This window comes from Gasterosteus aculeatus, chromosome 3, assembly GCF_964276395.1.
Source record: "Gasterosteus aculeatus chromosome 3, fGasAcu3.hap1.1, whole genome shotgun sequence".
NCBI lineage: Eukaryota > Metazoa > Chordata > Actinopteri > Perciformes > Gasterosteidae > Gasterosteus > Gasterosteus aculeatus.
Window position 1 is genome coordinate 212,097 of NC_135690.1, and position 22,710 is coordinate 234,806.

At 47.1% G+C, this 22,710-nt stretch overlaps 1 protein-coding gene across 1 annotated transcript; it reads right to left on the reverse strand.

Annotated features, from left to right (window-relative positions):
- Positions 1-1,582: 1,582 nt before the first annotated feature.
- col6a1 (collagen, type VI, alpha 1) lies at positions 1,583-22,463 on the reverse strand. Its single transcript, XM_078098549.1, is given in 35 exon segments — positions 1,583-3,393; positions 3,684-3,713; positions 3,836-4,007; positions 4,571-4,757; positions 5,151-5,251; positions 5,549-5,660; positions 5,662-5,776; positions 5,921-5,957; positions 6,256-6,291; positions 7,093-7,158; positions 13,641-13,703; positions 13,985-14,020; positions 14,107-14,157; positions 14,255-14,317; positions 14,598-14,660; positions 15,746-15,808; positions 15,931-15,993; positions 16,084-16,119; positions 16,205-16,258; positions 16,351-16,413; positions 16,495-16,557; positions 16,901-16,954; positions 17,061-17,105; positions 17,208-17,234; positions 17,325-17,351; positions 17,551-17,595; positions 17,690-17,743; positions 17,825-17,869; positions 17,967-17,987; positions 18,705-18,725; positions 18,811-18,924; positions 19,307-19,466; positions 19,542-19,742; positions 20,068-20,197; positions 20,873-22,463. Coding segments are annotated over 35 exon segments (3,117 nt in total). The 5' UTR covers positions 20,958-22,463; the 3' UTR covers positions 1,583-2,779.
- Positions 22,464-22,710: the final 247 nt, after the last annotated feature.

Below are 22,710 nucleotides of genomic sequence, written 5' to 3' on the forward strand. Positions count from 1 at the left end.
CCTCACACCCGGCTTCCCAAAGAGACATCTGGTCATGTGGGTGGAGACCAAACACCTTCCACCTCCAGGCAGAGAGAAACTCCTCTCACCTGTTTGTGTGATGGAGAAGTTGCATTACAGACGCCACTGTGGATGTTTGCAGATCGGGTTCCACCCTCAACGGGGTCGTCGTTGCGCAGCGGTTAGAGAAGGTGTGCTGGGAAGCACAAGGTTGGGGGTTCGATTCCAGGCTGCCCCATCTTCCATGTCGAAGTGTCCCTGAGCAAGACACCTGACCCCTAATTGCTCCCCGGGCAAAAATGTGAAAAAGCCGTGTGTTTAAAGTGTAATGTGAGTTGCTTTGGATAAAAGCGTCTGCTAAATGACCTGTAATGTGATGTGATGTAATGTCAACTCTCTCAGTGAGAGACGTGGTTCACCACCTGGTCTATAAGTGAAGCCCTTATTCCATCTGAAATAACAGCTCTTTGTCTCCCTCCACCAAGTGCCATTTACAAAATGAGTCTTTCTGAGCTGTGAGCTATACTGTATTATATGTATATATTTATAGTTTATATATATGTGTGTGTGTTCACTAACAAGTCTAAAACAAGACGCCTGCTCGGCCTTTCAGCTGAAATAGAATGATCAGTGTTTTAAAGGCACATTCCGTTTTGAATGTGTGGTTCACAGTTTTGACAGCAGTGTTTTAGAGCTGTAAATCCACAGTGTTGTGCCCGCTGTCGTTTAGCAATCGAAAAAAATTGTAATAAACTTGTGGATGTTCCATGTTTCACTGCTTCAATTGATGAAATTTCTGATTATAATTAATAATACATACATACTGATCCGGCCATGCACATATTCACACACACAGAATAAAACTCTGAGTTCTATATGGTCATCTACACATACATGTATACACATGATGCACATACAACACATACATTTAGTCGTATCAATTAGATACTCTTTGGGCTTGTTTTTATCTACTTCTTCTGAAAGAGTGGAGAAAATATTTTTCTCCAGAGATCTCATTGGATGATTGCATGAAGCCTCCTGCCAGCTGGCACATCTAAATGATATATCCTGATTGATTAGCGCCATGCTAACAATGATAGCCGAGTGTGGAAAAAGCAGCTGTCGCATGACCAAAGCCTTTGGTAATGAAAGCAGATGTCACTCATTCAATGCCAGTCAGCATAGACAAAAACAAAGCATCCAGTAGTTAGTAAATTAGTAATGTTACTAGATATAGTAAGTTAGTAATATTACTAGATAATTCACTTTACACAAAAGTGGTGGAAATAGAAAGTATATTGCTCTAATATTATAATATTGCTTGAGTCACATCCATGGAACAACTCACATGACTACAGACAATAATAATAATAATAATAATAACTGAAAACCTTTAAGAGTTGTGGTTCATCGTCCAATGTCGTATACAAGTTAAATTTAGTTAATCAGAAGATCTTAAGAGTTGCATGAACTTATAAAAATGCATCTTTATATCTGACAGCCACAGAAGAGTGTGTGCGCGTGTGTGTGTGTGTGTGTGTGTGTGTGCGCAGAGACAAAAGTGAGCCGACACACATGTGTGTAGCAACCTTTATTGTAGGAGCTTTCACAACACTGCTGAGTTTTTCTGTCCTCAGGTAAACTTTCTTTTTTAACAACATTGGTAGAGGCTGATACACGAAGACAAACACTACAGATAATAAACAACACCACAGTGACTCAGGGCCACCGATGACAACCGAGCTGAACGTGTGAGGCAGTTGGGGGATCATAAAAGTTACAAACTGTGTGCATGTGAGGGCCTCACAGCACGAATCCTGTCGATTTACCCACGGCTACACAAAAAAGGACCTCTACCGCACACTGCTATGCATTTAATGGATGTACACCTACAGCTGCTCACACACATACAGACACACACACACACACACACACACACGCGCACACACTCGGCTGGAATGACACATGTTGAGTCCAGCTGTGGTGTCGAGTGTGGATTGGGTTGTTGGAAATGTGAGTGATGTCATTTCTGCTTTTGCAGTCGGTTTGGTGATCTGACGGAGCTTTGGGGGGGATGTTGGGGGGGACTTTTCATCAAGGTAGGACAAAGTAATGGCTCCTCCAACTGACCTTTGCAAACCTAAAATAATGCGGACTAGCCAACCATGCGCCAACCTTCCAGGCTAATAAGGTCAAACGAGCGCGCCAAATTTTCCAAATTTTCTCATTTTTCGTCCACAGTGGGTTTTGGTCTACGTTGTAAAATTGTGACACAACAAATCCGACACCTCTTGAAAAAGTGGTGGGAGCTACAAAGGGAGTCCACATTAAACCCTTAACACAATAGTTGGTGTAAGTAAGCCACAGGATGGGTACAGACAAATACAAATCAGCTCACAGCCTTTAAAAGCTCTACACGATGTCTCTTCGACATGTTACATTTTTATCCCTGAAATTGACCTTCCCGTTGTGTGCTGTTACAACCAGCACCAAAATTGTTTGGTATAGCACCATCATTTGGGTCATAACCCAATGATCTCAGCTCAGAAGGTGGGAATTGTATACAGCCCGATATAATCTGCCCTGGAAGCTCAATTAAGGAAAAAAAAGTCCCATGTTTTTCTACTTTTGACGGTCACAAAATTGTTTGCATTTTTGTGAAAATTACTATCATTTTTGGGATATTTGAAGACAGTGTCTGGTAAATGAGTGAGAATGAATATTCATAATGGGATTAAGGGTCTAAAGCGCGTCGGTCGTGTTGTTCGGGACGCTGCGTTCAGGGGAGGGACACCCGGCGGGAGACTATTTTGTGGAAGACCCCGCGGAGCAGAGAGTTGTAGTCTGGGACACGGAACAGGTGGCGCTGGGCGTAGATGGTGTCGTCCGGCCGTCCCCTGCTCACCAGCGCGAGCAGGTTGGCCTCATTGACCTGGCTGCCAACGGCGATGACAAAGACATCCACCTTGGCGCTCGCCACCTGACGAACGCGGCTCACCAACGAGCTCATGGTGAGCCCCTGAGACCTGCCGTCAGAGAACAGAACCAGCGCCTTCCGGTGCCTTCCGGAGTCCCCGCGTTGAGCCTGCTGACCGAAACCCTTCATGGCAAAATCCATGGCCTCCAACACGTCTGTGCCGTCGTTTTGGAACGCCGCTTGCTCGGTTTGAGAGGACAGCAGGACCAGATCGCTGGTTAGACCCTGTTCCATGCGGGCGCTCTGGCTGTATTGGCCCACACCCATTTGGACGGCGACCCCACTCGCCTTCTCGGCCGTCAGGAAGCGCTCGGCCAAGCGACTGACAAAGGTCTTGGTAATCTCAAAGTTGTTCTTCCCAACACTCGCCGAGCTGTCCATCATCACCATGATATCAGAACTTTGAGAGAAAGAAACTGTAACACACACACACACACACACACACACCTTTGATCAATAGCTGTTTACAGCAGATTGGTAAATAACAATCGAGGTAACACGGTGAAAGACAACCAGAGAGCATTTATACAATTTACTTGCACATTGAATGGCTTTCGACTATTGGTTGTTTCACGTTTTATTTTATCCCTCATTTACTCTGCAAAGTCTGAAAGTATGAAGTATGAAAAACTGGGTCAGCAGCAATAAGAGAAGGTAGTGATTAAAATCAGTAAATCTTGTTACCGGTGAAGAAAAAAAGACTTACTGGGGCATTTGTAGTCCGGGCAATTCTTATCTGAAAGAGAGAACATCAGGGGTTAAAAGGCCAGTTTATTTTGGAGCAGTGGAAAATGTTCCCTGATACAAATTACTTATGTGTGTGTGTGTGTGTGTGTGTGTGCGTGTGCGTGTGTTTACCGAGACAGATTTTAGCTGTGAGGTTCTGCAGGAAAGCGTCTTCTAGCAGCTCAGCAAAGTTTTCCCGCACAAAGTAGAAACCTGGTTTGGGGTCACTCTGACAGATCAGTTCCCCAATCTGCTCTCGGTTGGGTTCTGTGCCTGCGTAGTCCTTCACTCCTACCCCCCCAACCTGGAGGGGAGAAAGGGTTTGCTGTTTAATTCGGCAGATTCTTCATTATTTATGAATTATTGCTATATTTATATTTTACATAAAGAGTCATTGATTATAGTGGGATATATATATTATTCTTTTTCACACAATAACATTGATCTATTGCTGCCAAAAAATGGAGGTTTAAATCTAGATCATTTTACGTATCCACTTTAGTTGCTGGGACTAATCTCCATACTTATTGAAGTTACTATTATACTTTTGCCGTATCATTTTCCTTTGCGATGCTAATCCTGTATGTAGCTGCACGGAGCCACCTGATTGGACTGAACCCAGAGAGGTCCGTCCTGGACGTTTCATTGCAGTAGGAACAGATTGTGCAGGAATAGCATAAAGCATTGGTAGTAGTCCAACACCACCAACCTGAACATTTGAAGTGCCAAACACACAATTACCTGCACTCTAGAGAGTGACGGTGTCCTCATTAAGGTGGGCATTTTGTGTGTATGTCAAGAAGAACACGATATGGAAGCGTTCAACCTGCAGGGTTACGTTAGTTTCTCCAGGTGTCTCGTACTTACCCGGAGACCTTTACCACAGAGCACGTTGAGGGGAACTTTGTCCCTGGAGATATCAGAGCGTCCGTCCGTTAGAACGATAACCACTTTGTTTGCGTGGTCCATTTCGTTGATTGTTCTGGTCAGAGAGAAATCAAGGGCCTCGCCTGTGTATGTGGCCTCAGCCAGCCAGTTCAGTCCTCTCACTCTCCTGTAGAGACACACACACACACACACACACACACACACACACGCACGCATTAGTATCTCATTGGGAGTTAATGGGTAATGGTAGTTAATGGGTAAGTGGTTAGACTCTATAAATACATTTGTATCTGTCCAGCTGTTTTAACCTGCACCTGTGTATAATATATATTCACGTATGATGACATCATTTCATGCTGTTCTTGGACAATAAGCTCTAAGTGCAACTCCCAGAATGTAAAACTATCCTCTTTAACTACAACATTTATTTTCAGATTTATAATCAATAGTAAATTCACAAATGTGCAAATAAGCGGAATAGCAGAACATGTTGTGGGGCAATTTCTGAACTGGGTGCAAATCGATCCCTCTCAATAAGACGGGACGCATGTGGACTCACTCTTTGAAGTCAATGAGGCCGGCGGCTGAGATCTTGACGGCTTCTTGTGCTGCCGATCCACTGTACTGGACTACACTCAGTCGGGAGTCATTCGTTGCAAACTGGAAAGAAAATCAGTGAATGCTGACTGTGTTTTGTCTGCAAGCATGTTCCTGTTTTCCTCATTAGGGCGTTCCACCCATCCTGACTAATGTTATCAAACAGGAAGGGATCGGTCAATGGAGACACATGAAACCACAGCAAGTTACAACAAACAAGAGAAATGACCTTTTACATATTTTGCGGTTTGTTCTGCATTTCATAACATCTTTAAAAATAGTTTTTGGTGTCAATGAATAAACACGTGCCGTTTATCCGACAGGCGATTAAAAGCTGCAGTGAAGTCAAAGGGACGTTACCTTCAGCTGCTGGTCTTTGGTCAGTCGGTCTACGACCGTGATGATGAATTCTTTGGCGAGAGCAAAGTTGGCGGCGCCGATGCTCTCTGAGCTGTCCACAATGAACGTCAGGTCCATCGCCGCACACCTGCACTCTGGGGACGCAAACAATCACCGTGGGAGACAACGGCCCCGGAGAGCCGGAGACACATGTGACCACGTGGAGGATTTTAGACTCACCACAGCAGGCTGCCGGGATCAGGAAACGACGAGGGGAACAAAACAGAGGCACATTTTCAGGTTTTGACGGCACGTCGGGCTAATCGGGCTCAGAGTTGAAAGGTCAAAGGTTTTAGCGCGGACTACAAGTGTCTCCGTCTCTGTTCAACTTACAGCAGAGCTTCATGATGATATCCAGAATTTCACATTCCTGAAGGCAGAAGGGGGAAGTTCCATGTTACAACACGACAATGCACTATTCAATCGCACAACAGAACTTTGTGTGGACGAGACCGTTTCAAGCTCCTCCAAAATAAAACAAAGAAAATGTTTTGGTTTCTTTCAGGAAATTGAATGTGTGGCTTTTGACTAAAGACACAGTGTCGCTTTCAGAATGAAAACCAGAAGAGCCTCATAGGGGAAGTCTGAGGTGCTTAACCGACCCACCATGGGACGGACAGGAGAGGGAGGCTTCACACTAAACGGACCGACTCAATATTTATACTCACATCAGTTCCTTGTGGTCCGGGAGGCCCAGGAGGTCCCTGAACAGAAGGAGCACAAATGAATAAAGAGACAAGGTGACTGATAGAAGTTAAACATATAAACACACCTAACTTCTCTAAGTTAGTACTTTTTTATTTTATTCAACACTGCAAACCCGAATCCCTCAGATTTGGCTGCGCTGCTCTCTTTATGCAACAAAGTTCTTTGCCACAGCGTTTTCTTTTTCTCACAGCCGCAAGAAACCCATCTGTTTTATTTTAACGGACATTAAAGTCGGTTTAAGAGCATTCTTCTGTGTGACACACAGGAAAACACCAGAGAAAGAAACTGTTCATACAGAAATATGCAGCAGAGACACGAGCCAGACGAGAGGAAAGGCAAAGAAAAGGGAGGAGGGGGAGGGATGGGAGGGATGGGGGGGATACACAGAAAGGAGGGGAAGTGTGAAACACTACACACTCAGTATGAGGACCTGATCCACGGTGTTATATTTAGATCTGATCTTTGTTTGTCCGTTCACATGCAGCTCCGCTAGCTGTGCAACGTGCTCCAGGCCGAGTTAAGGGAGCAGCTCTGTGTTTGTGGGCGGGAGGTTTTCTTGTGTAGTGAGGCTGGCTAACGAGCTAGCGCTGTAAATACAGCAAACAAGGGGGAAAATAGCTCCAAACAAATATACAGTTTTCTCCTGTTTAAATGAGGTATGCTAAGTTGTCCTGCTAGGTTTAGAAAAATGACTTCCTATTTGAAATGGGAGCATATTTTTGTGAAAGAGCAAATGGCCCCTCGGACACACAAAAACACCATTTGTGGGCTTTATATTTCGTCTCTGGTTTGCTTACTGGATTCCCTTCTGGTCCTCGGTGACCTTTTGGCCCGTTGGGTCCTGGAGGTCCTGGTTGGTTGTTCTGTGGAAAGAGAAAATAAGGGGAAATTGAGAGAGGCCCACACCGCCATTGAGCTTTGTTTAAAGAAAGAAAGAAAAAAGATGACAGCACTTGTTACTACAATGTTTTGTACAGCATCTATGTTGATGTGTAACATCTGTCATGGTTTGCGATCCTCTTAATGATGCTTTGTGTCTTCCAGGTGTCTTATGAATTAGAAAAGCACTAATATGTCTGCAGCATGCTCATTTTAGTGTCACCGGTGTACAATTACAAAAATGAATTTAAACTTGACTAATCCAGCAAATAATGTGCTCACTTTTGGCCCAATGAGTTTACGAAGCAGCCACTTGCTTTATGACACAAGGACGTCAGTGACGACTGACTTGACCTGAAAATGACCTGAAATGTCGGGATTTGTTCTTTATAACATTTCTAGCCGCCGTTCTTGGGGTTAGTTCAGCTTGAATTTGACCAAAAAGGGACTTGACAAAAATGGAATCCACTTGAAAATGGAATACACAGTCTGTCAAAAGCCTCTGAACCCAGTTAAAATCTAGCCAGAGGCCGGGTGTGGTCCTGCCTGGTTATCTTCCACCCCAGTGCAGCTGCAGGGCTTATGCTGATCTCTTTCCCTGCAGCTGTTGCACCGACCTGCACAGCTATGAGATCAGACTGTGGAGAATTAAAAGCTTTGACTCTAAATCCATTTCAGAAAATGACAAGTTGTTTATGCTCCCCGTTGCCACAGACACTCTATTGAATGTTACATTACAGGTCATTTATGTTGGTTCGAGGCGGACTGTGAAAAGCCGCAGGAGGCAGATACAATGCAACAGCTTTCAAAATGTGCAGATTCAAGGCGAAGAACACAAGAAACGTTTTCCCGACACATAGTAAATCTCTTCTTTGCTTTTTCAAATGCAGTTTGATTTGTGGTCACATCGATGCCTGTTTGTCGCTTAACACGCTCCTTGACCTGCCGCTTAACACGCTCCTTGACCTGTCGCTTAACACGCTCCTTGACCTGACCCGTCGCTTAACACGCTCCTTGACCCGTCGCTTAACACGCTCCTTGATCCGTCGCTTAACACGCTCCTTGACCCGTCGCTTAACACGCTCCTTGACCCGACCCGTCGCTTAACGCGCTCCTTGACCCGACCCGTCGCTTAACACGCTCCTTGACCCGACCCGTCGCTTAACACGCTCCTTGACCCGTCGCTTAACACGCTCCTTGACCCGTCGCTTAACACGCTCCTTGACCTGTCGCTTAACACGCTCCTTGACCTGTCGCTTAACACGCTCCTTGACCGGACGCCTAACACGCTCCTTGACCTGTCGCTTAACACGCTCCTTGACCGGACGCCTAACACGCTCCTTGACCTGTCGCTTAACACGCTCCTTGACCTGTCGCTTAGCACGCTCCTTGATCTGTCGCTTAGCACGCTCCTTGATCTGACGCTTAGCACGCTCCTTGATCTGTCGTGTCGCTTAGCACGCTCCTTGATCTGACGCTTAGCACGCTCCTTGATCTGTCGTGTCGCTTAGCACGCTCCTTGATCTGTCGCTTAGCACGCTCCTTGATCTGACGCTTAACACGCTCCTTGACCGGACGCCTAACACGCTCCTTGACCTGTCGCTTAACACGCTCCTTGATCTGTCGCTTAGCACGCTCCTTGATCTGTCGCTTAGCACGCTCCTTGATCTGTCGCTTAACACGCTCCTTGATCTGTCGCTTAGCACGCTCCTTGATCTGTCGCTTAACACGCTCCTTGATCTGTCGTGTCGCTTAGCACGCTCCTTGATCTGTCGTGTCGCTTAGCACGCTCCTTGATCTGTCGTGTCGCTTAGCACGCTCCTTGATCTGTCGCTTAGCACGCTCCTTGATCTGTCGCTTAGCACGCTCCTTGATCTGTCGCTTAGCACGCTCCTTGATCTGTCGCTTAACACGCTCCTTGATCTGTCGTGTCGCTTAGCACGCTCCTTGATCTGTCGCTTAGCACGCTCCTTGATCTGACGCTTAACACGCTCCTTGATCTGACGCTTAGCACGCTCCTTGATCTGACGCTTAGCACGCTCCTTGATCTGACGCTTAACACGCTCCTTGACCGGACGCCTAACACGCTCCTTGACCTGTCGCTTAACACGCTCCTTGACCTGTCGCTTAACACGCTCCTTGACCTGTCGCTTAGCACGCTCCTTGATCTGTCGCTTAGCACGCTCCTTGATCTGTCGCTTAGCACGCTCCTTGATCTGTCGCTTAACACGCTCCTTGATCTGTCGTGTCGCTTAGCACGCTCCTTGATCTGTCGCTTAGCACGCTCCTTGATCTGTCGCTTAACACGCTCCTTGATCTGTCATGTCGCTTAGCACGCTCCTTGATCTGTCGCTTAGCACGCTCCTTGATCTGTCGCTTAGCACGCTCCTTGATCTGTCGCTTAGCACGCTCCTTGATCTGTCGCTTAACACGCTCCTTGATCTGTCGCTTAACACGCTCCTTGATCTGTCGTGTCGCTTAGCACGCTCCTTGATCTGTCGCTTAGCACGCTCCTTGATCTGACGCTTAGCACGCTCCTTGATCTGACGCTTAGCACGCTCCTTGACCTGTCGCTTAGCACGCTCCTTGACCTGTCGCTTAACACGCTCCTTGACCTGTCGCTTAGCACGCTCCTTGACCTGTCGCTTAGCACGCTCCTTGACCTGTCGCTTAACACGCTCCTTGACCTGTCGCTTAACACGCTCCTTGACCTGTCGCTTAACACGCTCCTTGATCTGTCGCTTAACACGCTCCTTGACCGGACGCCTAACACGCTCCTTGACCTGTCGCTTAACACGCTCCTTGACCTGTCGCTTAACACGCTCCTTGACCTGTCGCTTAACACGCTCCTTGACCTGTCGCTTAACACGCTCCTTGACCTGTCGCTTAACACGCTCCTTGATCTGTCGCTTAACACGCTCCTTGATCTGTCGCTTAACACTTTCCTTGACCTGTCGCTTAACACGCTCCTTGACCTGTCGCTTAACACGCTCCTTGACCTGTCGCTTAACACGCTCCTTGATCTGTCGCTTAACACGCTCCTTGACCTGTCGCTTAACACGCTCCTTGACCTGTCGCTTAACACGCTCCTTGACCTGTCGCTTAACACGCTCCTTGATCTGTCGCTTAACACTTTCCTTGATCTGTCGCTTAACACTTTCCTTGATCTGTCGCTTAACACGCTCCTTGATCTGTCGCTTAACACGCTCCTTGATCTGTCGCTTAACACGCTCCTTGATCTGTCGCTTAACACTTTCCTTGATCTGTCGCTTAACACTTTCCTTGATCTGTCGCTTAACACTTTCCTTGATCTGTCGCTTAACACTTTCCTTGATCTGTCGCTTAACACGCTCCTTGATCTGTCGCTTAACACTTTCCTTGATCTGTCGCTTAACACTTTCCTTGATCTGTCGCTTAACACTTTCCTTGATCTGTCGCTTAGCACGCTCCTTGATCTGTCGCTTAGCACGCTCCTTGATCTGTCGCTTAGCACGCTCCTTGATCTGTCGCTTAACACGCTCCTTGATCTGTCGCTTAACACGCTCCTTGACCTGTCGCTTAACACGCTCCTTGACCTGTCGCTTAACACGCTCCTTGACCTGACGCTTAACACGCTCCTTGACCTGACGCTTAACACGCTCCTTGACCTGACGCTTAACACGCTCCTTGACCTGTCGCTTAACACGCTCCTTGACCTGTCGCTTAACACGCTCCTTGATCTGACGCTAAACACGCTCCTTGACCTGTCGCTTAACACGCTCCTTGACCTGTCGCTTAACACGCTCCTTGACCTGTCGCTTAACACGCTCCTTGACCTGTCGCTTAACACGCTCCTTGACCTGTCGCTTAACACGCTCCTTGATCTGACTCAAGCAGATCTGTTCTGTGGCCAAACAACCAGCTACCTTAATATGAGAGAAGCACAGAGACGGTGATGTCAACCACGCACACGCACACACACACGCACACACACACACAATTTCTGTACATTCTCAATTATAAACGTTGGGATGATGAGAACAGGGGTCACAGGGGGCGTCGTGGCGCAGGGGGGTAGACCGGGTGCGCTGGGAACCGCAAGGTTGGTGGTTCAAGTCCCGGCTGCCGCGTGTCTCAAGTCGAAGTGTCCCTGAGCAAGACACCTGACCCCTCATTGCTCCTCGGGCGAAATGTTTTCACCTTTTGGGCCGTGGGTTTAAAGTGTAACGTAAGTCTCTTTGGATAAAAGCGTCTGTTAATGACCTGTAATGTGACGTAATATGATCCGCACACACATCCTGACCCTGCACCCTGTTTGAAGGCACCGGACCAGATGTGGCTGTTTGTTGGAGAACGTCAGCTCTCCACCTTTATCTTCTGCCCTCCAGCCACAGAATGTGCATTAAAGCACAAGTCTGCACAGCAGGAACATATTTAGACGTTTGACCTTTGCTCGAACATTTCTATGACTTTGACTCTCTGAACATTTTGTGTTTGATGTCTCAGGATTTTATGGCAAACTAGCATCTGGTTTGTCTGCTGCACGGTTCAAAAAAGTGAACTGGTGTAAACAAACTGTTCAGAGACAAGAATATGACGGTTAAGAAAAAAATAAATGTTGGACGAATGGAATGTGATGAATTTCATTTTTTATTTTGTATTTCTGTGAAAGACAAATTGAAACAGAGGGAAGATTTGGGATCATTTGTGAAAATAGAATATGTTGATATTGTGGTAGACGTATTCATTTTCCTATCAACCGTTGGATGAGAATATTTAAACCAACCTCTAGTTAAGTCAGCTTAGCTTAGCTTGAAGCGGGGGAAGCAGCTAGCCTGCCTGTAGAGGTTGAAGAAAGGAAGAAAGTTAATTATTAGCGTAAAACTACAACTCTTCATACCGTCTGTATTAGTGAGACAGACAGAGATCGGCTGGCTGGTTTTCCTAGTTCCCAGTCTTCAGCTAAGCTATGCTAAGCTATGCTAAGCTGGATATCTGACAAATGAAGGTGTGTCAATCACCTCAACTAACTCTTGGAATTAAAGTGATTAAATGTATTTCATTAATAAAGTGTAAAACTTGTCCTTTTTGTAAAGCTGCTGGCACCAAAATGAGATATTTTATCAAAAGCCCAAATGAATAAAATGTAAAAGTGGGTCATTTGAGGACCATTCATTTTATAGTTCATATTCCTGGAAGCCTTTTCCTGAAGCTTAGCGGTAGTTTGTAGACGGATGGAGGTGTAGTGGTGATCATTTATATTCCCCTGAGAGAAGCAGGTCTACATGGACTCAACGCGCGCAAAACTTTAAATTCCAGAGACGTTGAATTGAAGCCATATATGGAAAAGGTCTTGAGTTGATGATGCAGTTCTTTATAATAAAGTTGACAAAGCTGGGAAATGAGTTACAGAGATCATTAGATGTTTCCTCAATTCAGCCCTCAAGGAAAAGCAAATTACCAAAAGCACGAGAGAAAATGCAAACCCAAGCAGACATGTTGATGCCATGAAACACCGACCGTGGGACCTGCTTTTAATGCAAACATGACAAACTGGGGTTAAAGTGTTGCTATAGTGCAGAGGTCACTAACTGGTGGACTGCAGTCCGGAATCCGCCGTCCCATCCGGACCAAAAGCTAAAAAACGCTTGTGATTTAAACGTGATGGCGCACTTTTTTTGGTCGTCTTTACGTTAGTGGCTTAAAGCCCCGATCGCATCCCAGTTAAACCGATCCACGTGGTACCGCTCAACCAACCGAGCCTTTGCATTCCAGGCACGGTGAGGATATCGTCTCAATAGAAGAACAGGGGAAAGTGGACAGCGAAAGTAGAGCATTGAATCCATAATGGACGGACTGGTTTCTGTTCTTACTTCATACAGAGAACCCGTTTAAACGGCATCATGAGCTGGAGGAGGAGAACGGCCCTGATGAATTAAGACCGGGTTTAACGTTCTGACAGGAATGTTCACCTCTTCACATTTGAGTTGAATACGAGACATGAGCGATCACACGCATGTAAAGCTGCTGTGAACACACACACACGCGAGGCTGTTCCTTCATGGTTTCTGCACATTTACTGGTAACCTTGACGACGACACATACACAGCTGCATCAGCTCCGAGTCCTCTTACCCGAAGATATGCACACACACACACACACACACACACACACACACACTATGTAAGAGAGTATTTCCAGCTGCAGAACAGGATGAGTGTGAAAGCCGAATGGATAAACTAAGAAAAACAACAGTATGAGAGAAGCGAATTGAGTAAAACTAAACCAAAGAGAAACAACTAAATAAAAAGAGTTATAATTATAATACGCTTTAAAGAGCCCAGTAGAAAAGAAATATGTATGTGAACCCATGAAACGAAACATGTGACTCACATCCTGTCCGTGCACTCTGCCAAGAAGGGATTGGGGAAAGATAAAATGTGACCGAGGAGCAACTGGAAAAAAGGAGACAAAGAGGCAGACTCACATCGCGGCCTGGTTCTCCGGGGTCTCCGTCATCTCCTTTGGGTCCAGGAGTTCCCGGGCTACCCTGAAGGTCACACAGCAAATGTCAAAGGTCAAGAAGCGTGACAATCCATTTCACACCGCTGGCAGTCAACTTCAAACATGGACGCTTGGGGTTAACGTGTATATGTGAAGTACTTTGGGTGGCCAATCTAATCCAGTTTGGTCTACAAATTAGATTAAAAAGCTAAAACCAATGTAACCCAGTCAATCTATTCATCCAGATTACATCAGTTGTGGACACATATTTGCCCAACATCCGATTTCTAATAAAAGTCTGAATAAAATAGAAATTGGACAACTTACCGGCTCACCGGGTGGTCCCCGGGACCCAGGATAACCCTAACAAAAGACATAGATGTTGAGAATCAAGCAAGTGGACCACAGTTTGTCATACGGTGCGAGCATCAACCCCCTTTAACCCTCACCTGGAAACCAGGACAACCCGCCGTCCCATTACCTGCCGCGCCATTTTCTCCCTGAAATTCAGAAAGAGATTGACTCCGGGATTCCTGCTCACACACAGGCCTCCTGGCAGCACACGATGGATGGCAAACATCTGTCCCCCACACTCACCCTCGCCCCTATCTGGCCTCGGTCTCCTGGAGCGCCTTTGATTCCTCGCCGCCCTTTGGGTCCCTTGGGGATGAAATGAAAGATTAGAAAGACAGGAAATGGGTTTGTTGAAAACCGATGTTCACGTGTGAATAATTCATAACAATCTTTTACAGGTTATTTCTATTTGAGCCGTAGATTGAGTGATGATGCGTCGAACATACATGAGTTACAATGACTGCTGATTGCACAGTAAGCTGCACATGTTTACAGACTTGGGAATTGAATTGATGGTACAGATGAAGCGGTGAAGTTGCATTAGGCTGCACAGTTTGATGTAATCAGCAGAATGTGTTGGACTCACTTCTGGTCCAGATGGGCCTTCGTCTCCTCTGTAGCCGGGCGCCCCGGGTTTACCAGCCTGGCCCTGGAAAACAACGAGAGCCCGTTAAATCACTGCTAACCACATAAAGCACCGCTTTACGAAACGTACCAGCGAGCCGCGACAATATTTTATAACCAACACGACTTTGACTGCCTCATTTCTACACCGTTGTCATTAACGGCCATTAACTCTCATTTAGAAGCCTGTTTGAAGCTACACGTCAACTTTTTAGGTTTAAACAGTTATTTGGAATCAGATCGAAGGATCAATAGTAAAACCATCATGGAGCTTGAAACAAAGCTGGGCTTGTTTAGCACGAAGACGAGCGGCCCGATTCTCTCAGTTTCTAGTGCATTTGATTTATAGGACAGTAAACAGGACTGAGACTGTTGAATTGTTGCCATCTCCTGACAATAAACAGCTGTGTCCAGCTGTTGCAAGAAACCCCTCAGTCCTTTCGTTGCAGCGAGGTCACACTGTTGAAACAGAACAAGTATCTTGTAGTAAATGAAGTTATTTTTTGGTCAAACACGTGTTTTACAGCAAACGGTTTCCTTTTATTTCAAGTCAGCGGTGCCTAAAAATGTCCCCAAATCTACTGTTAATATTAAGACCTGCATACATTTAATACGGCATACTACGACCCATTTAACCAATGAAGATGAAATAGGGCACAACACTGCGTGGGAGGATACAGTGGTTCCTTTAGTGCAGGAGGTGTCACATATTCCATGTTTCCGTTCTTTACCATTCGTTCAGCTCCGATGAGGCAGAACGCACAAGAGAGCCATTGAAAGGAGGTTAAACAACGAATGCTTGAAACATATTATTATTATTATTACACTGCAAACCGTACTGAGGCTTTGGCCGGAGCCGCGGGGAGAAGAACTGAGTCAGAGGGGAAAGACTGAGTGTTGGCGAGTGGGAATCAGAGGAGTGAGCGGCTGCCAGGTTTGCCTGTTTAAGCGTCTGCACCCAACAACGCGAAAATACGAATGCACGCGCACGAGGACTCGCCTGTGCACGGACTGATCGACTGGGAAAAAAAAGGTTGCTACCAGAGAGAAAGGCGGCGGCTCCTATTTGCCTCCGGTGTGAGTCTGTGTGAATATGAGTGAGGGTCTTACTGGTTCACCGTTGGAGCCAGTCAAGCCCTCCCTGCCCTGCTCTCCACGCGGCCCTGGATCCCCCTGGACGAGAACAGACGTGTTATCAGGCGTGTTAAGGAGACGACAGCAGCAGGAGGTACGTGTAATCAAACAACATTTCCCATGAATGTCTATGGATGCTGAATGCGATGCTGTCATCTCACCGCGTCTCCTCTTGGACCTCGGTTCCCAGAGGAGCCCTGCTCGCCTTTCTCTCCGACTTCTCCCTACGAGGGATTTAAAACATGTTAATAATGTCCCGTTTTGGCAGCTGTGACACACGCACTGGTTTCAAAGCCGATATTGACTCTACTTACGGTTTCGCCGTTACTTCCGTCATCTCCAGGTGGGCCCTGAAAGACACACACAAGGCAGGAGGTTAGACGGGCCGCTAACGAAGTCGATGCTTGTGCCGTTGTCAGGAGACTCGTCGCTTACGTCATCGCCGCGCTCTCCTTTGTCGCCGTTGTTCCCGGGCCGGCCCACCTCCCCCTGTCACAACACAGACATTCGCACATGCGTCAGAATCGCGGCTCGGTTCAGGGCACTTTGGACTGATTGTGCTTCTCTGTGCGCGGATCAACCTCGGGTCCCGGCTGGCCGTTGTTCCCGGGCCGTCCTGGTCCGCCGTCTTTTCCAGGATCTCCCTAAAACGAGCGCAACACGTGACATTACACATTACCGAAAGGCTATTTGAAATCGTATATATGTATATGTGTATATGTTACTTTTCCTCCTTTCAGTCCATAAGGACCAGCGTCTCCCTTTGGTCCAGGATCTCCCTGCAGGCCCTGGAAGCGGAAAACGAAATCACAGATTGTGTCTCAGGATCAGCAGCAGCTGAAGCCACAACACTAAATCCTGCGCTGGTTTACAGTGCGACTGTACGGCTTCATTAAACAGCCTGACAGGAGGGAATGTAAACGCCGCCAGCAGGACGTGAGCCAAGCGCTCCTAAACACAACGTCTGTAAACTATGCTGCTGAGTGTAGAGATACAGGGAGAGAAACTAACAAGGCCTGGTAACGTCCAGTCATTGGACCCCATCTGGTTGGGAGTTTTCTTTGATGATTTCAATCTTTAAAGTCAAAATGCAATAACGGGATTATTGTGAGCTTGATTTATGCTACTCACGTTCAATCCGGGGGATCCTTTACAACCAGGAAGACCAGCGAAACCATCTTCACCCTAGAACGGGGAACCAGTGAACTCTTCAAACAACGTTATGGAACCAACAAAAGAACATCCAGGGAAGCAGATTCATAGTGTTGGATGTTTTGGGTCTATAACTCACCTTGGATCCATCGATGCCATCATTTCCCCTTTGACCTTTCTCTCCCTAAAATTGAGTCGGGAATAAAGAGGACGGTAGAGATACTAGACAGAAGAAGAATGAAGTCATTGAGTGAGAAGTACCAGAGAGCTGCTGGGAGGAGCTCACCTTGTAGCCCTTGTGTCCTCGATCCCCCTGCAGATAAAACACACCAGTGAGCCACGTCCATGAATTACACACCACAAAGCAAACCGCAGATCACAAGCTGTGTTGCTCTGAGCGTACCTTTCCTCCTTTGCCACCTCGGTCTCCCTGGAAACAGATAAACACACGTCAGAATCTCGCCACACGCAGCAAAATGTAAGTGAGTCGAGTAAAGTCTCGAAAGCCTAAAATGAACATTATGGAGAAAACGACCTTCATATTCATTCAAGACCACAATATGAAAAATAGGTAACGTATGTAGATGTAACCCTTAATAAGTGGATGTCCTTCATTGGGTGCACGTTACCTTCATCCCACCGTAACCACCAGGACCAGGATCTCCAATACTTCCCTGTAACAAAGAGGTACGGATATCAAACAATGGAATGAGACGTCCAATCAACCTGCACGAGGGTTTCGGATATCTGATTGTGGATGGAACCTACCGGGTTGCCATCGTCTCCTTTCTCTCCTGGCATCCCGGGTCTCCCCGTCTCTCCCTGTGCAGAGGAGGACAACAGGTGAGCAAAGTAAAGTTCTGTGCCTTTGTTTATTTTGCTGCTCTTGATATCGTATCTCACCTTAGAGCCGATATCTCCCTTTCGTCCCGGAGACCCATCGGGAGCCTGCAGATGAAACAACAAAATAGAAAAAGGTGAAGCGAGCGCTCAGAGAACAGAGATAAAGAAGAATGAATGTTCGCGACGTGATGGTGATACTTACAGTGCAGTCGTAAGAGCAACACTGAGGGAAAGAGAGGAAAGATTATGATTAACACGTTGAAACGTTCTACGTAGAAGCCTTTGGTGTTAAATCAGAGAAGCAGACGTGGGATGACGCCACGTCTTCTGCTCTGATAGTTTATTCAGGGCTGAGCAATGCGTCCGTTATTTAACACAGAGCTGCAGCAATTTTGTTGGCGATACAAAAGCAACAGATTGTGAATATCGCTGCAATCTGCTTTCAGCTTCCTGTGTCGTCCTGAGTGACCCGCCTCGTTTCCTGAGTATGAGTCTACGTGACGTAAAGCCCAGAAAGAACCAGAGGACGGTAATTAGGTGAAAAGGGACCACAAAAAAAGATCCAACATCTCAACTACATTACATTCATTTATTGCACCTAAAATAAACCTCAAGTAGCAACGAACAAATATCTCCACTTTAATGGAGATTTAATCTGTAAATATTTATTTGCTGTTCAGGCCAAATATGTGACTTTATTTTGTCTTAATCCAAAAACACTTCTGCCGTTGAAACGTATTAAGAAATAAATTAATAAATATTCCCTAATTTCAAACAATTCAGTCAGAATTAAATATTTTATTTCAAAGATTTTTTAACTAATATGTTTTGCCCTAGATTAACAAAACTATTTAGTGAACGCAGCACAGTAACGCATGCAGGAGTCTTCTTCACACGTAGATACAAAAATGTCATTGACTTCCATTTAAAAACCGCTCACCGTATCCTTGGTCTCGTTGGTCTGAAAAGGCAAATAAAACAGAGTTAGTCAAAAGTACACGAGTTGAATTCTGTTCGTGCTGCAGAGAGGAGAGGAGGACACGTACGATTAGATTAATGATGGTTCGAATGGTTTGGATCTTGGAGGTTCTGGTGTCGTCTGCAGCAGTGAAGTTCTGTCTGTACTTTGGGTTTGTGGCAATGAGGGACAGCCTGGTTTCCTGCAAAGAGATAAAGAGGTAAAACATCATCACATCAACGATGTACTTTCTGATGGAGCCGTGTTTAGTCCTCCTGCTATTACACACACCACTTATTGCTTATAGACCTTGCTGTTGGATTATTGGGTAAAAACTGAATAAAGACTACAAAAGACTTGTTGAATCAATCATCACGCGACTGGATTCCTATTTTATATTTAGGTCCACATTAGCACTAAGGGCACGTTTAAAATGGATTCAAAATTTCTAGCATAGACGGATAGATAGATACAAAGTTGTTTTAATCAAAGAAAATATGCATAACTATTTAACATGAGAAGATTGTCTACATCGTCAGGACTGTGTGGAAATGTGTGTGTGTGTGTGTGTGTGTGTTTTGTACCTCCTGGTCGGGTGAGATGGCGACAGAGAAGACTTTGACACCATATTGCTTGGCTTCGTTAACAGCCTCCTGCACGCCGCCACATGGCTCTTTGTAGCCCGTGAGAGGATGACCGTCAGTCACGACCACGATGTACTTGTTCTCGTGGTAGTGCGAGCCCCTGCAAGCCCACACACACACCTTGGGATATGGCCTTCCTCTGCCTCGCACTTGTTTCTGTGTGTATTGTCCTTACCTGATGATCACCTGACCGAGCCCCATCTTGATGGCGCAGTCGGTGTATGTGCCCTTGCCGATGTAGTCGATGCCCCGGATGTCGGCCTTCAGGGCCTCGCGCTCCGTCCGCAGGTCGCTCAGCCCGCGGATGAGTTTGACCTCGTCACTGTAGTGCAGAGCTCCCGAGTTCCACCTCAGGGTGCGGTCGCATCGGTGGCGCCTGGCGTTCAGCACAGTGACAACACAGGGCCGGCGTGTAAATAAGTCAATTTGAGCACTAAGTACCGCACTTCACCTGCCGGTTCTTATATTTTACCTTTGAAACCCTTGATGAACAAAGTATTAATTGAATATGTAGCCTTAGTAGACCACTATATTGAAATGGTAACAGTGTTTCACTGCCTCTGGTGGTTAGAGGGTCCAGTCTGTGATGGCCGTGGTCTTTGGGGACGTCCCAGACTGAACCTCGACAGGTTGAACCACGGTTCCTCTTTACGTTACATTTTGGGATTGGGTGTGTGGACGTGTGTGTGCTGGTGACGTACATTTCCTTGAGTTCATCTATGAAGTCGTTGGTGAATCGTTTAATCTGGTCGATATAATAGTTGGGAGGCTTCTGTCTGAGGGCGACGCTCTCAGATGTATCCAGCACGAAGAAAAGGTCAACCGGACAATCTGTTCACAAAAGAAACAAAGATGGCCGTCAGCAAATCTCACTCATTGGACAAGTTCCAACATGGTAACCCTGGATTTAGAAAAGCCTATTGGGTGGTCGAGGTTGTCTTCGGTCAGCTGAAGTCTCAAGAGAATCTTCCACAACCACAAGCCTAACAATGTATTTACGAAGCAGTAGATCCCAAAAGCCTGTACAGCAATCCTTCAGGTGAGGTCATGGTAGGTCCCACTACTGCAGCACCGGAGGCCTGGCCTAATCCAACCTGATGCACTCCATCTCTATACAGGTGCACAGGTGGAGGCCTGTTGGGACCCACCACATGGCCGTCAGGGTGCACACCTGTACAGGTGGTGCAGGGTACCTTGGCAGGGAAACAGGCGTGTGGTGCCGTCACCTGCTTTGGTTCTTGTCCACATTCATCAGTTGGTAGAACGTTGTCTGCTTTACACCCCAACCCTGATCAAACTGAGCCCAGTGAGTCAACCTCGGCCGCTCTCAGCGGGCTCGGCTACGGTTGCCCTCCGCAAATAAAGGCGACTTCAGAAAATGCTTCACCCAAAGTCAACAAACATCTGGGCCATAACGGGCAGCAACCATCACTTCAGCACACAACATGTGACATGCACCATAACGAGATCAGCATGGGAGACCACAGGTGAAGATCCAGGACTTACCCTCCAACCTCTCCCTTAGGTTCAGCGTCTGCGCTCCAGCCAGCGCGACGCACAGCAGCGCGAGGAGACCTCCAAGAGTCTCCATGGCTAAACCGCAAACAAGTCAGTGAAAGGAAACCAACAGCGAACTCCCACCGACAGGAAAACAACAGCGAACCGCTCCGACACCGAGCCCGGTACCGCTAAACTGATTTGGTAAACTTTTGGTGCTCCAGCGCTCCGCCGCAGTTTGTCCGAAGCGATACGCGGAGGGACCAGAGCGCAGGATGAGGGGAGGAGAGGGGGGAGGGGGGAGAGGGGGGAGGGAGGAGGGAGGGAGGAGACGGATGAAGTTCACGCGCCTTTTCTGGAAACTGGTGTGTGGGAATAGACTTGAACGCGCACGGGCCAAACGGTTTACACGGAGTCCTCCTGCTTCCTTAAAAGGTCCACGGGGACACGCGCAGGAATAAACACCGCAGCGGACCTGCGGGTCAGGCTGTGCGTCTGCTCCGATGCAGGACAGGGGGACAGGGGGATAGGGGGTCCCGCACGTGGGAACTGATCTATGAACGTCCTCACAACAGGACGCGTTGGTGCCAGTTGTTTTGTGCCTTGCAGACAAAGAACAGCACACTGACGTCACTTCATCGACCCTAATGAGAAGCAGCTGACGCATCTTGAAACCCTTTCGGTGGGCGGGGGTAGGAAAACATCTGGATCCCCTCGGCTTCCAGACCTGACATCAACCTTAAGCCAAGAGGGGGAGGACGAGGAGGAGGGGGGGGACTGTAAAGCAGGAAGGGACACAGCGCCACCTAGTGCTCCTCAGAGGGGGGGGGGGGGGTCTAGGAAAGAACCTGGTGGAGCACAGATGTGCTTCGTGGGAGGACGGGTGTACGGCGTCTGGCCACAACTCACATTTTCCACTGAGCTCACTTTTCCAGGGAAGAAGGAGCCGGCTGCCTGGGGAAGGAACTTTATTACTATAAAACCTGAGGAATTCATTAGCAAACACTCGGTTTTCCTTGTTCCTTGTACAGAAGAGGGCACGTATTTTACTGTCCTGACTTGTGATCCGTGACCTCAGCAGAGTCCAGAGGAGCCACAGTCATGAAGATAAGACTTTCTAAAGCAAAGAGCTTCTGCGTAATGTTTTTTTGGGCACAGGCCTGTTGGCAGAGCGGACCGAGCCCAAGTTTCCACCGAACCCCGATGCCGGGGGGAGAAGATTAGCATTTATGAGTCAGAGAAAGAACGTTTAGTGCGGGCCGGTTTTTTTAACGTGGTTTCTAACATCTTGTAACATTTAACACACCACCATAAGTCATCTTTGGGGTTGATCCCTCTGTGAATGGCAAAGATTGTTGTCTGGTTCCATAGAAAACTACTATGCAAAAGTGACCGCAAATGACGTGAGACACACATGAAACAAGGAAACTGGGGGGGAAGAAACAGCCAATATCATCCATCAGAAACATGAAAGTCACAGCGGGACACGTGGAAGAGATCGCGCCCACTGACGGATGTGAAGCGAGGCTCAAACGGGCTTTGCTGGTACGACGAACCCTGATGGACTCTCAGATGCCGCCGGGCGCCACATCAGGAAATGTCAGGCTAATGAGGACTTCTAACCAGCCAAATGGAGTTAATGACCGGAAATGGGCCGACTTCCGCCGCACCGAACGTGTCGTTAGTCTCTAGACGCGTTTTCCGTTGGCTCCAGTGTTGCAGATATACTTTTAGTTCATCACTCATTGGTTTCCCATCGCCGACACCAACGCACAACCAGGCAAGTGAACAGTGTTTGCCGGTCAGCTGCTGCCCCTTAGTGGAACACCGTCACTCGCTCACTTCTG